This window comes from Oryx dammah, unplaced genomic scaffold, assembly GCF_014754425.2.
Source record: "Oryx dammah isolate SB20612 unplaced genomic scaffold, SCBI_Odam_1.1 HiC_scaffold_16, whole genome shotgun sequence".
Classification (NCBI taxonomy): domain Eukaryota; kingdom Metazoa; phylum Chordata; class Mammalia; order Artiodactyla; family Bovidae; genus Oryx; species Oryx dammah.
The window spans coordinates 1,548,098-1,566,345 of NW_024070200.1; the positions used below are offsets into that span (position 1 = coordinate 1,548,098).

The 18,248-nt window shown below is 51.7% G+C and overlaps 1 protein-coding gene across 1 annotated transcript; it reads left to right on the forward strand.

The window, feature by feature from the left end:
- Window positions 1-4,862: 4,862 nt before the first annotated feature.
- Window positions 4,863-10,314, forward strand: ATP5MJ (ATP synthase membrane subunit j). Its single transcript, XM_040256826.1, has 4 exons — window positions 4,863-5,045; window positions 8,663-8,786; window positions 9,507-9,530; window positions 10,164-10,314. Exons 2-4 carry the CDS (start codon window positions 8,663-8,665, stop codon window positions 10,196-10,198), a joined length of 183 nt encoding a protein of 60 aa, XP_040112760.1. The 5' UTR covers window positions 4,863-5,045; the 3' UTR covers window positions 10,199-10,314.
- The last annotated feature ends 7,934 nt before the right edge of the window (window positions 10,315-18,248 follow it).

Genomic DNA, 18,248 nt, shown 5'->3' on the forward strand with positions numbered 1-18,248 from the left:
GACTAGGGCTTGTCTGATGCCCAGCTACCTCACCAGAGAGGCCAGGGCCAGGGACGCGGTCTCACAGGGTGGGGGCGGCCCAGGTCCTCGGAGCCCAGGCCCACAACTGCGCCCACCCGTCTCTCTCTTCCCCAGCCTCCTACCTCCAGGGTAGTGCCAGCATGGCCTGGGCCTGGGCTGGAGCCTGCTCCTGGTCTTGGTGCTGGGCCTCGGCCTGGGCCTGGGCCTGGGCCAGGACCGGAGCCTCAGCTGGAGCCTCAGCCTGGCCCTCAGCCTCAGGGTCAGAGCTGGGGGCCGCACCCCTGCGCTGTGCCTCGTCCCGGGCAGCCTCGGCGGGGAAGGCAGGTGGTGAGCCGAGGAGCTCCACGTTGGTCACCATCTTGCCGATGGTAAACCAATCATCGATTTGGTCGAGGGTGAGCTTGCGCAGCATGTTCGCAGCCCGGCCTGCGCGCCGCTCAACCGCCGGTCAGAGAAGCGTGAACAGGCGAGGCGGAACACCTGGCTGCACCACCAAGAGACGGCGAGCCCGCGGCCCGGCCCCGCCCTGCCCCGCCCCGCCCCGCTGCAAGCCCTCCAATCAGAGCCCTCCACAAGGCGCATTGCCTCAACCTCAGGCCGCTGGCCCCACCCCCCCACAAGCCCTCCAATCAGAGCCTTCCACGCGCCAGGCGTGTTGGGAGCGCTGCTCTTCCGCCCACACAGAGGCTGGGTGACTTGGGGTTCGGCCATACATTACCAAAACTGGGGAAATGAGGCCTTCAGGGGAGCTGGGCCCAGCGTCAGGGGACCGCAGATGTGTCTCTCCAGGCTTCCCCTTGGGGCTACTCCGTCTAAGGCCTGGCGATCTGGGCCGAGAAGGAACACGTTTATTGTGCCCCTGCGCCTGGCCCAGGGCAGGGTCGCGGTGACAGACCTCAGGTGAGGAAGATGAGAGGCAAACCAGAGCCTGCTAACCTCAGACACCTTGCACCTAATTTGGGGAAAGGAGCAAGAAAGTTAGGGAAGGCTTCTTGGAGAAAATGACACCTAAGTGGACACCTGGGGGAGAACCGGTTACAAGCCGGGCGAAGGAGGACTCGGAGGGGAGGTAATCCGCTGATGAAGGCAAGGGGCTCTGGTAGCTGAGAGGATCTGGACGGAATTTAGTGGGGCCAGAACTTGACTGGCTGCAACTTGAGTTGCGTCTTCCTTGAGTTCGTCTTCTTTCCTAAATCTATTTCTCGGGGGCAGTGTCCTCCCCACAGCTGCACAGAAACAGGTGGTAAGAAGTTCACATTTGGAGATTATCAGCAAATGGATGGTGATTAAAGCCCTCAGAGCAGCTGAAAAGGTCCAGGCCAGAGCGAGTGGAGGTGGACAGAAGCTAGGAAACAGCCTGAAAGAAGAGGCAGAGAGGACAAAGATACTGACGTTACTGCCTGCCCACCTTAATATCATCAGCGCCCAGTGCAGTGTCTGGCACCATGTGGGCTCCTGGGAGCGGTGTGAAAGGGTGCGTAAGAGCAGCATGAAGACCATGGTACTGATCAACAGTGTGAGAGCCAATCAGGTCAGGACTGGGAAATACCCAATGAGTGACAGTTAAGAGGTCAGCCTGAGAGCAGTGCAGGCAGAAGTCAGACTAGACGTGGTTGAACTACTGGTTTCTTACGAAAAATGAACCCAGCGTGGCACTGAGGTAGCAGTTCCAGGTCCTAACTTGGCCACACCACCACCATGTTACGAGATCTGGGCCTTGGATTTTTGGCCAATCCAAGTACTGAACCATCAGAAGTATGCCTCACACACACACATTTGTGGGCAAGGGAAAGACAAGAAAATGTGATCATAAAGTCATTGAGACTCTTTGTACGTCGTTCAGCATTGATTGAAAAACACTACAATTTCATGCGTTTAGTGAAGGCTAGCACATGTTCGAATTTTGCAAGACAGGCTGTTGTTCAGTTGCTCAGTCATATACAACTGTTTGTGACCCCATAGACCGCAGCACACCAGGCTTCCCCGTCCTTTACTGTCTCCCGGAGTTTGCTCAAACTCCTGTCCATTGAGTAGGTGATGCCATCCAACCATGTCGTCCTCTGTCGTCCACTTCAGTAACTGCAAATCCCATTTGTGTTCCCTAGTATGTTATTAGTATATTACTAGTACAAGGAGGAAGAAGGCAATGGCACCCTACTCCAGTACTCTTGCCTGGAAAATCCCATGGATGGAGGAGCCTGGTGGGCTGCCGTCTATGGGGTTGCACAGAGTTGGACATGACTGAAGCGACTTAGCAGCAGCACCTGTACAAGGAGATCCAACCAGTCCACCCTCAAGGAAATCAGCCCTGAATATTCATTGGAAGGACTGACGTTGAAGCTGAAACCCCAATACTTTGGCCACCTGATGCGAACAACTAACTCATTTGAAAAGACCCTGGTGCTGGGAAAGATTGAAGGCGAGAGAAGGGGACTATAGAGGATGAGATGGTTGGATGGCATCATTGACTCAATGGACATGAGTTTGAGTAAACACCGGGAGTTTACTGGAGACCAGAAGTCTCCAGGCTTCTCTGTCCATGGGATTTCTGAGGCAAGAAAACTGGAGCGTGTTGCCATTTCCTTCTCCAGGGGATCTTCCCAACCCAGGGATCAAAACTGTGTCTCTTGCATTGGCAGGTAGGTTCTTTAACACTGAGCCACCAGGGAAGTCCAAAAAGCGGATTAAACACTACAGTATTTTATAATAGAAGGTAGCTGAAGATACTGCGTGCTAACAGACAATATGATACATAACCCCCTGGGGGAGGAGTCAGCAGGGCATGTGGCCGAGGTCACCTGTTTAGACTGAGAGCCTTTCAATGGACTGCTGGATCAATTGGCTCTGCCGCTTCAGCTGTGAGCCTTCGAGGATGACAGAACAAGTGATGACAGGTCTGGAGATGCCACGGGCTTGCCCCAGGGCCTGCTTTGAGCCCCTTCCTTTCACGAGTAGTTCTTGGCCCTCTTTAGTCACTTGGCCCAGCTCATCGAGCATTCCTGCCCAAAGTCCAGAGTTCACAAGAGGCAGCTTGATAGTTCTGCATAGGCACGTGGACACCTAGGTCAGGGCACCTGGGAAGGCCCCAGAGTGGGCCTTGGTGGAGGTTTCACAGATTTGCATTCCCAGAGCTGGTGGGGCTGCAGGCCCAAAGGGAAAACAGAAGACGATTACAAATGATGTTGATGCCATGAACAGGAGAAGCTTTGCCCCAAATACTTTCATATCTTCACTGACCCTCCTTGGCCACAAAATATAGCATTTTGTACTCTGAATAAATCTGCTGAGGTGGCCCATTCTTTAAACATTGTTTTCTTTAAACATGGGCCATGTTTCTTGCAGGCCATGTTGGATAAGCGACTAAGGATATTGAAATTCTGTTGATCTCAAGTGGAGTTTTAAGTTGAAATGATTTGTCTTAAAATAACTCCTTGAGGTTTTTCCTAAGTGCTTTTTGTCCTCTGCAGTTTTCTAACTCTTTTTCTAAGAGTGTTTTTCAAACTTTGTCTTTGTCTCAAGATTCCTTTACATGCTTAAAAATTGTTGAAGACCCTAGAGAGCTTTTGTTTATGTGGGTTCTATCTACTTTTTTAGGGGTTACGAATGAGGTTTTATTTATTTTTACATTAATTTTATAATATTAATAAAACTATTTTGTGTTAAAGCGAATAATTAAGAAAAGTCACTGTATTTGCCCCTCAATTTTTGTGTTTGAGAAGAGTGACATGTCTGCGTTTTCACAGACCTCTCAATGCCTGCCTTCATGGCTGATAGCTGGGTTCTCATTCTGTTGTGACATCACAAGTCATACAGCCTCTGGAGAACTCCATCATAGACTTGTGAGAGAATTCTAATGAAAAAGACAAATAACATCTTACTGTTATTATGAGTAACAGTTGTGACCCCTAAAGAGTCTTGAAAACCCCTAGACCACATTTTGAGCATCAGCGCTGTAAGATGACAAGTTTTCTGCGTTTGATGCACAGCTTCATTTACTTCTAAACTTTCTTCCCTTTGAAGCGGGGCCCAGTTCATTGCTGTTTCTCCTTCACATCCTTCCATCTGAACTCACTTTTCTTTTGCCTGAATAATGAACACCGATTTTTTTTTTTTTTAATCTGCAGATCTACTGCTGATTATTCCCTCAGTCTTGGTTGGTCCAAAATGTCATTTCGCTTTCTTTATTGAATGCATAGTTCCTCACTCATAGAATTCTAAATCGGCGGTTATATTATGGTAGACTTGCTGTTCCTCTCTTTTTGTCTGTATTCCTGATTGGTTTTTTCTAACCCAGCCTCCAATTCAGTGATTCTTCAACTGTCTAATATGTTGCTATAAATCTATCAAATTTCTTTTTGGCTCTTTTCCAGTCAGTTAAGTGGCTTTCTTTGTTTCTTTTCTTTTTTTTTTTTTACAATTTCCAATTTTCTGCTTAATTTTTCAGCCTTGTGTTTCCTTGTGCATACTAAGCATGGGTCTTTTTAAAACCTACGTTTATTAGGTCCAGCGTCTGGAGTCCCTGTAGAAGTCTTTACTTATATTGTCTATTGTGTAGAATTACTATGCACGGAATTGATGCATAAAAACACGCAGAGCAAGAATGCTGATAACACGAAGAGAAATGGCAAGAAACCCAGAGGTGGGAGACTCGGCTTCTCGCCCATTAACACAGCAAGCAGAGACTCCCGTTATCAGGAAGACCAACTCGTCCTCTTTGTCCAAGACCTTCCCCGTTGCAGCACAGGAAGTCCCACTCCCGGGCAAATCCGGACGGTTGGTCACCTTATTGTGACACAAAACCCCGCCACGTCCCCTCCCCCACCGCTCGTGCTGTCGGCCTCCATCCTGTCGAACCGCTGGGGGCGCTGTGGTGCGCAGGCGCGGTCAGGTGGGCGCTCTGGCCAGGAGGACTGTCGCTCCTTCCGCCTTCCCGGCAGCCCCCGCGCGGCGCCTGCGCGCTGAGTGACCTTTCCGAGTCGGCCGTTCTGAGTTGGGGCTTCCTGAGCCTCTGGTCTTTGGCCGAGGTGAGTACGTGGCCGAGTTCGGCGCTCGGCGTGGGGCCACCGGGATGGAGAGGGCTGGACCGCGGGCGGCGGAGACCGGGGCCCCCGTATGCCCCCACGGCCGCGGGCAGGAGCTTCCCTGGCCCTCCCACAACCGCATCTCGACCCCCGCTGACCTTGGGACCCAACCGCTCCCGCTGCCCACGCGAGTTTTCCCCCGCGGTCCCCCCCTGTAAAGGGAGGTCGTCTCGGGCTTCGCTGTGCCTGGCGAGTAACGCCGAGGACGCGCTGCGCCTTTTCCTTCGGCCTTGAAAGTCAGCCACCTCCTCCGAGGTTACGGGGCTAGTAAGTGATGGAGTCAGGATCCAAGCCGAGCACTTCGGCGCCACGTCAGGTGGCCTCTCGCCTTTACCCCTCAGGTTTCCTCGCTACTTAGTGTTCTCGGAGCTACCCTGTACGTGTGACAAGGCCATGGGAGGGGCGAGACGGGGACCAGAAGGGGATCCGAGGTGGTGACTACAGTTGCAGGGACATTCAGCCTGTGAAGCCTGGTCCGGGCTCAACGGGTCAGACGTTTCTGGTCGTCAGTGTAGGCTCAGGTGACGTTTGCTTAACGTAGCGCGCCAGAAACTGCAGACTGACACGGGCACGGTGGACGCCCATCTGGCCTTTGACTAGGAGGGGCCTTTGAAGGAATGGGAGTTAATGAAACCCATGCAGAGCTGGGAAACGTGGCCGGACAGAGTGGACTCAGGCAGAAGTAGGAGGCCTCCGGGACACTCACTCGTCCGACCAAGCATAGAACCCTTGAGCCAAAGGCTGGTGGGAGGTGAGCATTTGCAACGTACCTGCCCTGTAGCAGTCTCGGATCGTTTTAGGTGAGGAGAGAACGCCAGGGTCCTGGGCCTTGAGCAAAAGATCCAGATAACAAAAGGTTATTTAGGTCTGTTCTTAGGGCCTTTGACCTTCCTGGTTTGCTTTGCTTTATTCCTTCTAGGTCTTCATCTGGCCTTGCTCCAAGCCCTCTAATGGGCCTGGGCCTTACCCTCATCTTAAGTCCTCTGTAGAACCCCAGGAGCTTAGTACTATTGCAACCAGCTAGCCTTTTGCAGAGATTCCTTCTGACCTTGTTGTGATCATTTTCTGAGTTTTTATTCCTCACCAGGCAGTAGGCCTGGCTTCCCTGGTGGGCTCAAACGGCAAAGAATGTGCCTGCAGTGCTGGAGACCGGGGTTCAATCCCTGGGTGGGGAAGATCCCCTGGAGGAGGCCCCCTGGAGGAGGGCATGGCAATCCACTCCAGTATTATTGCCTGGAGAATCCCCATGGACAGAGGAGCCTGGCAGGCTACGGTCCATGGGGTCGCAAAGAGTCAAACATGACTGAGCGACTGCACAGGCAGGCCAGGGTCCCTTATGTTTCCTCCTGAAATTCCACTGAGAGCCCAGGGGGCCAGGTAGAGCTGTCTGTGCTTCACAGAAAGGGAAACCTCTGAAGTGACATCTTTCAGACTTGCCCAAGGTAGAGGGCAAAGCAGGCAGAACTCATGTAGGAACCCAAGATTCACAGGCTTCCAAGCCCACTGGTCTTCCTTCCCAGTCAGTGCTGGGCGCAGGGAGGAGAGGAGCACGCTCAGCGCCTCTGAGCTCTTCCCATCTGAGGCCCCAGAGGTTCCTCCGCACCCTGTGGCGTCTTCTCAGGTGCCTCTCGAGGTGGCACCCTTGGCCTCCTGGAGCCGTGTGTTCTGATGGAGCATCACAGTACTGCCTGGGGACAGGACACATGAGGGCACCGCTGTGTCAGCCCAGCCTGCGTCTGTGCTCTTCTGGGAAGAGCTGGGAGCCAGGCCTCAGAGCAGATCCTCAGTCACGAAGAGCAGATCCTCAGTCACGCAGCGCAGATCCAGCTGGGTGAGCTCGGGCAGCTTCCTCCTGGGGTGCAGGCGATAAGCGTGTAAAGTGCTTCACGGGTGTGTTAGGTTTGTGTGACAGTCTTAGGGTGAGAACCGTGCTCTCTGCTGCGGCCCCCAAGGCCCTCCGTGCTCTGGCCACCCGCCACCCCGAGTGCACCTGCGACTGTGTGTGTATGAATACTCGCTGCAGCACAGCAGGTACTGTGACAGCAGCACCTCTGTCTTCACGACAGCCCTCTGGGCGGGGGTGGTTTTATCCCTGCTTTAGAGATGAAGAAACCGGGACAGTTCAAGTTAGCTGGCAAGAGGGACGGTCCAGGTGCGAGCCCCCGCAGCCGCCATGGCCTTCCCGAGGGCCCTCCCACTCCAGGCACGTCCTGACCACGGGGTCTTGGCCCATGTGCTGCCTCTGCTGACGACACTGTTCCCCCAGGAGCTCCTGGCTCTTTAGGAGCCCGTGCTTCAGCTCTGGACACAGTGCCTGCCACCTCTTACATGCACACTTCACATCTGCTGAGTGAATAATGGCCACACGATACAGGTTTCATTCACGGAAAACCAGAGGAAACTGAAGTGAAATTTTGTGTAGCCAAGTAGAGATGCGGAAGGAACAGGGGTGACCCTCGGTCAGCCTGGGGCTGGGCCTGGGGCCTGCTCTCTGAAGCCAGAGCAGTGTTTCCTAGTAAGACAAGAAGTACTTTGATGTCAGGGTTCCTCACGATGATCTGAGTGGCGACAGTTTAATAGATCACCTGGGATGTTGCAAAGCTTACTAAAATGAAAATGAGGGCACCTGATTTTAGAGTCTGGTGAATTATAAACATGAGCAAAAGCATTGCTTTGAGAACTGCACATAAAGATGAGCTCTGTCAGTTCAGAATGTGATGGCTTTTCCTAATCAGATACAATAATTATTGATTAAATAAGTTATTACTGCATCTCTTAGGAAGTGAGTGTTCTCTCATGCTCTCTCTGTTAAAGTCTACTGTTAGCAGACTTCAAGACTGGGATACATGTAACACTCTGTAGGTCATAACGCTGAACTGCATAGTTGAATAGAACGGAAAGTTCTCTTTAAAAGAAAAGTGAGGTGGTGGGCATGTTAATTAACTGGGTTGGGGAGGTACATTCGCAAGGTGCCCGCCTGTGGGTCATCACTGCGGTGTGCACCGTAAGTACCGCACGGTGTTGTGTGTCAGTTATGTCTCAGGGCTGCTGAACCTAAAACAGGAAAAGGACTGAGATTCACTGGGTGAACGTGAGCCCAAGCCTGGGTGTTACTGTCACAGGGAAATCACCACGCTCTTTTTCAGCATCGAATGCCGACAACTCTTAGCACAGTGATGTAAATGTACTAGTTTTAAAGCTTTAGAAGTGTGTGATTTGGGGCATAATTTGGGGACACTGGTGGAGGGTAGCCTTCAGAGGCGGGCTGTCAATGACAGTGCAGGCTGAGAGAGCTCTGGGCCTGGAGGAATGGGAAGTGACGGAGTGCCTGGACGGCCAGGGTTGGGGGTATTGCCGGTGTGTGGAGCTCGGAAAGCTGTTGAGAGCAGAGCCCCAGTGTAGATGTTGGAATGGCTTTGGGGAGCAGGTCTGGCATAGAGGCTGCCGCCCATTGAATAGTGTGAGAAATAGGGTGAAACTTAATAAAGGGAAACCTCTTGGCAGTTAGGTTTATTAAAACAGCAGTCATGGTAATACTCAACCACTGTGCTCCTTTTCAGATGCTTCAGAGTCTTATTAAGAAAGTGTGGATCCCCATGAAGCCCTACTATACGCAAGCTTACCAGGAGATTTGGGTGGGAACGGCGTTGATGGCCTACATCGTTTATAAAATCAGGAGTGCTGGTAAGTGTCTTTGTTTGATTCATTAGAGGTCAGGAAGAAAATTCCTTTCCAAAGGAATCACAGTTCGTATTGTAAAGAAACTATGGCCCTTAACCAACAGGGCACACCAGAAACCCTGGTGGTCCTTTATTGAAACATGGGGAGTGTAAGAGCTGTGTCAGCAATAAGAGAGACTTGAACAAGACTTTGATATCAGGGAGTTGTGAATTTTCTTAGGTGTGGCAGTGTCCAGAGTGCAGAGGCGACGTCCTTAGTTTTGAGAGACGCAGGTTAAAATAGTCAGGGTGAGGTGTCGTGGTAAACAGTATTCCACTGTACCTTTCCCACTGATCTGAATGAATATGTTCATAATAAAACTGGAGGCAGAGCGTCCACTTGGTTCTCAGTAGAGCAAAGATGAGGCCCAATTGTGTATGAATAAGAGAGAGTGGAGAAAGGAGAAAACTTTAAGCTGCAGGGCTGGAGTGTGGGATGTGGTGGGGAGTGGAGAGCCCTGCAGATCATGAAGGGCTGTTTAACTGTTGAGAGAACATCTGTGGTAAAACTTTCACCACTTTGTGGCTTTGAAGCACTATAGGGTTACTACTTTCTGAAAGCTTCACTTAACAGCTTTACCTAAGGTATGAACTTTTCAGCCAGATGATGATTTTGACAATAAATTGGCTAAAGGTATTTTTGGAAAGAATTGATATGACCAATTTTTCTTTCCATTTATTTTAGATAAAAGGAGTAAAGCCTTGAAAGGTAAGATTTCTGCTTAAAATGGGTGGGGAATGAAAAACACCATCATACCTTTTCAGGACAAGGTGCCTCCTTATTGGGAATTGAAGCCAACAGCTGTTCCAGTGAGCGTTCAGGCCCAGAGGGGACCTGTCGGGACGTAGAGTGCTGGTCTGCTGAAGCAGAGGAGCCTGCTGTTCTGCTTCCAATAGACTGAGCTTAAAAACCATTGCTCAGCCCGTGGGCTGAGTGTAGCTCCCAGGAGAGCAGTGAGTTGCTCAGAGCTAGCTGGTGCCACCAGTGGGGACACAGGAGCTGCCTGGGCGAGCAGGCTGCCCTGGGAACGCACAACGGCACTCTGGTGCTAGACGTTTCTCCTCTTCGCTTCCTCCTGACAGTGAGGCCCTAGCCACCTGAGTCCTAGACAGGCACAGGGCCCGTGAGCTTGGGAGGACATTGCCCTGCCCTCGCTCTTGGTGTCCAGGCGGGGTTCACAGACCCTCCGTGCACATTGCCGTAGAAATAGCCCTCTCTCTGCCTCCTGGAATTGAAAGTCGTCCTTTGCGCCTCCGGCTTGGCAGTGCGGGCTTGCGTGATGACTGCAGTCCGCTCTTCCCCCCACTAAACTGTCTCTGCATCGTGCTTCTCTTCGGAAAGCTTCCAGCGCCGCTCCGGCTCATGGTCATCATTAACCAGCTTTCCACGGACGGGACACCGGCCTGGCTGTGCTCTGGGAACGTGGGAACCCGTGTTGATGTGCTGCGGTGCCGCTGTCCTCAGGCCTGAATAAACATACCTGTGAGACCCACGCTGTCTGCACCCGTGTCCCTCCCGGCGCCCCTCGCCCACCCTGCGCCCCTCACCTGCCCTGTGCCCGCCCCACCCCGAGCACGTCTGTGCGGCAGGTGCAGCCATCCTCAGGGGCCCTGAGGGGCTGAGGAGTACGCACCCCAGTTAGCGCAGGAGTTGGGGGTCACATCTAGGCACTCACGCTCCCAAGGTCTGTAAATGTTTGCTAAACAGATGATTCTGCTGCTTAGTACTGTGACCTCCCTAAGGCTCCCTTTTCTCATCTGGAAAATGAACAGGGAAGTTCTAACAGGGTTACTGTGGAGCTCAGGAAGAGGAGGTGTGGGAAAGCGTGTGTTATTCAAACTGTAAAAGGCTTTAGAGGTAAGGCAGTGTTAAATCACATACTAGGTGGAATGAGAGACTCCAGGAGAAGGTTTTGTCCAGGAGTCACTTACAAGGCAATGCCAGGGTCCAGCCCCGGTGGATCCAGGGAATTCAAATGTGGGGACGGCGTCAGCGTCTTTGGAAAAATACATATTTAATTACAGATATAGAGAGAGATTAGAAATGGATAGTTTAGTAGGAGAATTAGTGGAGAAAAGGAGGCTGAATCCAGATGGGAATTCAGCCAGAGAAACGGGAGCAAGAAAGAAGCGACATGGGGGAATCGGTCTTTCCGGAAACTGATCCGATTCCTTTATTTTGGGGTTTGCTTATATACCTTTTGTTACACATAGGGATGAACACAGAGTCACGCAGGGGTCAGCAGTCCTGACCTTTATCAAAATCAGGTGCTTCACATAAATGTATACAAAAAGGTTTTAGGGATATTACATCATCTGGCCATGAGTGAGACCTGCTGACATTTTATGATCCTTTCTTTCTGATAACCAAAAAAACTTATTTCTTCCAAGGGTGTTTTTTCTTAAACCAGGCACCACCCTCCAAATAAAGTTGCATTCCTATAGGGTGAGGGTGTAGTGAGTTACAATCAAGAAAGGAATTTATTTAACCCAAGGTTAACAGGATTAATGTTAAAGGTTAATACTTATTTCTCCTATATGCTTAAATGTTAATACTTATTTCTCCTGTATGTTAGTTATATTCATTATAAGGGCAGGGAATATGGAGATTTAGCAGCAAACATCAGCCCAACAAATGAAAATCCTTTCACCAATGCTCCCCTTAAGATCTATCTAGTCTTAAGATAGTGACAAAGTTACATTTTTACATAGCAAGGACACAGTGATTTATAACAAAGTACAGTGATCTATTACAAAAGAGAAAATTCATTAACTCAAAAAGTCTAGTATTGCTAACATCAAAAACTACTCTATTTCCTTTTCTATATTCCAAATACATTGATTAATATATTCCCAGGTGCCTAAGGATATGGAGGCCTGGCAGCAATCATTGGCTCAAAGAGAAGAAAAAGCCCCATGCTAATTAAGACTCTCAAAATACTCCAAAACTCTCTGTGCTGTTTATGGTTGAGAGGTAGTAAACAATCATGTGGCAGGAGTACGGATAATCCTGTCACACAAGCTAGTCTGTCAGCAGAGAGGTCTGACCTGAGACATCCTTGTCACACCCAGGGCAGGGAATTAGCAGCAATTATTGGCACAACAAATGAAAAATCCCTCACCAATATAATTCCTAACCAACCCACTAATAATTTCTAACTCCCCAAAATAATTTGCCTCTAGTAAGTCTAAAACATCTCGTGCCTCTCAGGTTGGGAGGCTGTAAACAATCACATGTGGCCGGACAAACCTATACAGGCGGGCTAGATAACCTTCAGAGGAGTCCGTAAGCTGAAACACTCTTGTCACGCCCAGGAATTTTTATTGCCTTGGAGCTGCACGTTTACTCCTCCGAGAGAAACGGTTATGGGGGAGAGCATAAAACAGACTCTGGTTTTGGGGTAGATGCTCGGGAACAGGGGGTTTCCTGAGGCTTGATCACGCCTTTGCCTATGCCGAGCCTCCTTCCTCATGACCTTTGCCATGGGCGGAGTTCCTCACGCTGGCCCCCGGCAAGGCAAGATACATAATTAAAAAAAAAAAAATCAGTTGATGTTTCTTTTAGCTTGACTGATATCAAATGAACGCTGCATAATGTTTTTCTCCATCTAAGACAATTACCAGTACCCCTAGAACTGCATTCAAAAAGTGGGTCCTGCCGCAGTCGGCACAGGGCAGCAGTGCGGGTGGTGGGGCCCAGGGCTCGGGCTGCGCTCCAGCCGCCCTCCCTTCTCTGAAGGGCGGTGGTTGTCCCCGCTTGTCATTGGTTCTCCAGCACTGGTGGCAACTCAGGCCCATGGATGGTGCCTGAGAAACGGCTGCCGCTTCCCAATGGGGTCTCTGAGCCTTGGTTTCTGTTATAAAACGGGAATAAAACCCACTTTTCAGCCTTGCTGGCTCTGACAGGGAACTGGTGTGAAAGTGTCATACAGTCCCAGAGGGCCTTGGCATTGAAGCTGGGCGCAGGGTTCCGTTCTCTTGCAGGAATAGCATTTTCTCCGATAACTGCCTCCAGAGGATGAGTCAGCTCTGCAGTTCAGAAGGACCTCATTTTAAAATTTGCTCATCTGGGCCGTTTGTTCTGAGATGGCATCCCCTGGAGAGCTGTCAGCAGGGATGAGCAGGCCCAGCATTTCCAGCTTCCTTCGGTGTAAGAAGAAGCCTGAGAACTTGTGTTTCTCACAGGTTCCCAGGACCACACTTTGAGAACTGCTGATCATACAAAAAATGCACCCACCCAGAACCCTTAAGGTCCACTCCACCAGCGTTCACCCACATCCTCCCCACGTCAGCACATTCAGTCCTGAAAACCGAGCAAGGTGGGGCTGTAGTCCTGTATCACAGAGGAGACTGAGGCTGAGAGAAGAGCAGTGATGTGCCGGGGGTTGGGTAGCCAGGGCTGGGAGCAGGACTTGGACTCCGAGAGTCTGAGCTCTGTCCGGAGAAGGAGAAGGTGAGGCCCGGGAACAGGCCCTGATGTCAGCAGAGGTGTTGCTGTGCGGACCCTGGGAGCGGGCCCCCTCTGGCGCGTGCAGGTTCCCGTGGTTACAGTCATGGGGGAACAGTCTGTAAAAGACGCTTGCCGCTCATCTAGGACCTGTGCAGAAAATGGGTGAGGGGCTGTTGGGACTGTGGGAGTGGGCCCTGTGGCTCATGAGTAATGTGCAGAGGAGCGACCCACCCCTGGAGATACACCAGCCGGTTTCTTTTTTATTGAGTTTGTTACAGTGACCAGGAATTGAACCCTCACCCCCTGCATGGAAGGTGCAGTCTTACCCGTTGGACCAGCAGGGAAGTCCCACCAGCTGGTTTCTTGTCCCTGCCTCCTAAGTGGAGGTAGGTTGTAGAAAGAAGCGCTTGTACTGCTGCTCAGAACCCACTTGCTGTTTGCGCCCATGGCAGCCTGTAGGGGGAGCTGGTGCTCGCTGCCAGCCCAGCATCACCAGGCTTCCTGTGGGCGCTGAGCACCGAGCTGGGACGGCTTGGAGCAGTGCTGGGGTCGGGGAGGGGCGCGTTCAGAGCAGCCCTCAGGAGGTGCCGACCAGAGAGGCCTCGAGCCAGCTGGGAGCGAGAGCAGCCAGTTTCTTTTTCAGACGGTGCCACAAGGGGCCCCTTTATCCTGCAGTCTGGCTGCCGCCCATCCTGGCCTAGTACTCTGCTCCTCACCCTGCACCGGTTCGGGGGTGGGGGGATCCTGAGGCAGGTGGGGGAGAACACAGCTCCAGCATCTGAAGGGCTACCTTTGAACAATGTGTTTCAGCCTCAAAGAAGCTTCTGGGAGGAGGCACATGTCTCCTGTCATTGTATATCTCAGAGGTACCTTTACCCCAGTCAAGCTGTAAAGCAGCTGTAAGGTGACTGATCCTAAATTCCAGATTATGTGAAGGGCACTAACTCAACCTCTTTCCACCTGGTATCTCATGGAGGACCGGGTGTTAGCATTAGGCACTCAGTGAAAGCAAAAGCTTGTACTTTGAGAAGATAAAATGGACAAACCCTTTAGGTGGACTGGTGAAGAGAAAAAAGAAAAATAGTGTCAAGAAAGAGGGAGATGCCGTCACTATAGATTCGAAGACACTGAAGGGATGGGGACTTGCCTGGCGGCCGGTGGATGGGAGCCACCCCTGGTCCAGGAAGACCCTGTGTGCCCAGGGCGATGGAGCCCTTGCGACGCCACGGCGGGGCCTGTGCTCTAGAGCCCATGCTGCAGCTGCTGAAGCCAGCACAGCGAACAGCCCAGCATCCCAACAAAAGCAGCCCCCCACTCGGCCACAACTGCAGAGACCCCACGCCCAGCCACGAAGACCCAGCCTCGCCAATAAACAAGGGAACATCACAAAAGACCAGGAAATTCTACCGGGTACATGAAGTAGACAAGTTCCTCGTAAGATACAAACCACTAAAGCTCACTCAAGAAGAAATGGGAAAATGAATAGCACTATCTCTCTTAAAGAAGTTTAATCTGTAGCTGAAAACTCGAAACTCCAGGCTCAGATGGCTTCCCTGGTGAGTCACACCAAATTTTGAAGAATGGTGTAATAACCAATTGTACACAAATTCTTCCTTAACAGAACAGGGGGAAACACTCCCCAACTCATTCTGTGAGATCAGCACCAGCTGCTCTCAAGGAATGAAAAGCAGAGTGACATTAAAAATTATAGACCAGTATTCCTTCTTGAATATAGATGCCAAAGTCTTCCAACAAAATTTTAGCAAATTAAATCCCATCAAAAGTAAAAAGAATAATCATGACCAATGTTTAAAATTTAAAAAGGTTTAAGATTCAAAACTAAACGGGACATGTAGGAATTCCCAGATAGCTCAGCTGGTAAAGAGTCTACCTGCAATGCAGGAGAGCCTGCTTCGGTTCCTAGGCTGGGAAGTTCCAAGAAACCCTGACTAGGATTCGGCTTAAGGTTATGCTAGCCGATCCCCGGAGAGAGGAATCTGGCAAACAGCAGAGAACCTACTGATTCTTAAGAACAAAGACAGCACCACCCTCAGCTGACTGCTAGCCTGTCTCCAACACTTGTCTCCGGGGAGTAGGAATCACTGGCATGCTCCTTAATAGGCACGCTGACCTGTAGATTTTAATACATGTTACAATGCCAAAACTGAAATAGCAGTAGTGGGGGAGGGACGGAGTGGGAGGTTGAGGTTTGCAGCTGTGATAAGACTGCAGTGGAAATTAACATTGTAAATCAGCTATACATCAATTGAATTAGTAGTTGTTTCTTAGGGCAGTATGCTGTTATGTGTAGCAGAAATAAGGTGTTCTTTGCTTAACTAAGGAAAAAACACAGCCCATCATATTACAATAACAAGGAAAAACATGACCATCTCAAGAGATGACAAAGAATTCGAATTAAGCATCCGTTCATGTAAAGCTTCTCATCTAAGCAAGGATAGAAAGTGACACCCACAATTTAAGTGCATCTGTAAAAAGTTCCAGCGAAGGTCACCCTCAGTGCTGAGACGGACTGCTTTCCCTTCATGATTGGGAAGATGGGGTTATCCGCTCTCATCACTCCTATGCGGTGTCGGGCTCAAAGTACAGGCCATTCCAGCCGAGCAAGATAAAGATGTGAGAATGCATGGAGAATGGGGTACAAAAAACTGCCCACAGACAGCGTGATCGGACGGAGAAAACCTTACGTCATCTTCCATAAAGCCACCAGCCCTATGAAACAGTGTTCAGCAAGTCTGCAGGATCAAATGTCAAAATACAAAAATCAGTTGTATTTCTCTGACAAACCTAAACAGCGTATTAAAAAGCAGAGACATCACTGCCAACAAAGCTCCATCTGGTGAAAGCTACGATTTTCCCAGCAGTCGCGCTGCTAGGCGGCTCCCTGAAGCCCCAGCCCCCGCCCCGCCCCAGTGAGTGGCCCGGCAGGTCTGGGGCGGGGCCTGGGGACCTGCATTTCCCTCAGGTTCCCAGGCGCTGGCGCCCCTGCGGGAGCCCCAGGACGCCCTCCTGAGAGCTGCCGCTGTGGCCGAAGCCGTGGCCGAGAGGCCTCGTTGGCCGTCCCTCCTCAGCTGCTCGCCTTCGGAAGCACCCGCAGCCCCGTCCAGTGCGAGTGCGCCGTCTCGCCTGGACGACTGGCTCCACGGTGCGGAGCTTGAGGGCAGGGGTCTGCAGAGGGAGGGCAGGGGTCTGCAGAGGGAGGGCGGGGGTCTGCAGAGGGAGGGCGGGGGTCTGCAGAGGGAGGGCGGGGCCCACCTTCCTTCCTGAAGGTGGGTGGGGCCCTCGAGGCCTGCCCGGGGCTCAGGGCACTGCTGGCCTGTGGCAAGGGGGTCTGTAGGGATGGAGGCCCAGCGACGGAGGACCCCACCTCCACGGCCAGTGGCGCCTCGGCTCGCGGGGTGGACTTTGGAGCCGCTGCGGCTGTCCGGGGGTGGGGGGCAGCACGGGAGGCCTCAGTGCTGGTTTCAGTGGAAATGTCACTGGGTTTCGAGGCTACTGGGTTTCTGCCCTTTTCAAAAAGCAGAACGGCCGCACCTTGATGGCAGTGTCTGCTCTGAGCCCGGCATTGTTCACAGCAGGCAGACGTCAGACGTCAGCCGGAGGCCCGGCGGCTCCTCTGGGCACCCGTGGTCCCTGCGGGAGCCCCTCTGCAGCCCTCCGCCAGGCCCCTGGACGCTTGAGGACGCTAGCAGGTCGTCTCGATATCCCCGAGTCACGGGCTGGGCTGTCAGATCACTTGAAGGCAGGCATTGTGAAGGTCGGGGAAAGCGTGGTGGCCAGGCTGAGGTCCCTGTGTGCGGGGCCTTGTCCTTGGCACCCCTGTGATTCCTGTCACATTCTCCCGAAAGGTGTCGGGAGGCTCAGGCCAGCTCGTCAGAGGCCGACCCCAGGCAGGGACGCAGGTGCAGGTGGCTTCTTGGGGAGGTGTCCCGGGAGAGCCCGGGAGGTGGAAAGGAGCAGGCCTGGTGCACAGTCTGGAGGAGGAAGAAGCCCACCTGCGGTGCCGCGGCGGAGCGGCCGCTCGGGGAGTCACGCACCCCCAGCATTCCTGGCCCTCCTGGGACCGGCCCCCAGAAGCAGCGTTGTGGGGGCTGCCCTGGGGTGGACCGGCAAAGCCGGGAGGGCACTCGGGGCCGTGAGCGGACAGGATCTGGGTACAGTAGTGACAGGCTCCACCTCATCTGGGTCCTCCCCAGACCCTTCCAGCTAGGAAGGAAAATGTCCTCGCAATTATTCTTTCAAGAAATTCTTGTCATCTACCAACGAAGATGTGTAATGATTGAAAGAGTGTAGTGATAATAATAATGGAAAAGAATCTGAAAAAGAATATGTCTGTGTATGTATAACTGAATCACTGTCTACATTCTTGAAACCAGCCCAACACTGTGACTTAATTATACTTCAATTTAAAAAAAGAAAAGAGCTTAGTGACACCAGAAGGGCGTATGCAAAAGAGTTTAGTGAGGCCGATGAAGAAAAGAGAGAAGACCCAAGTAAACAAAGTGAGAAATGAAAGAGGAGAAATCACAATCGATACCAAAGAAACACACACAAAAAACCACACTATGAACAATCATATGCCAACACCAGCTCGACAACCTAGAAGAAACACACCGTTCCAGAAGCATGCGGAGGCTTTAGTTGCTGGGCGATGTCTGACTCTTAGGGCCCATGGCTCCTCTGTCCATGGGGTTCCCCAGGCAAGAACACTGGAGTGGGCTGCCATCTCCTTCTCGAGAGCGTCTTCCCAACTCAGGGATCGCACCCTCATCTCCTACACTGCAGGCAGATTCTTTGCCACTGAGCCACCAGGGAATCCTGTCAGAGTCCACCGAAACTGAATATAGAAGAAACAGACAACCTGAACAGGCCAATCACTAGAAGTGAAATGGACTCTAAACAAACAAACTCCCTACAAACAAAAGTCCAGGATCAGGTGGCTTCACAGGTGAATTTTAC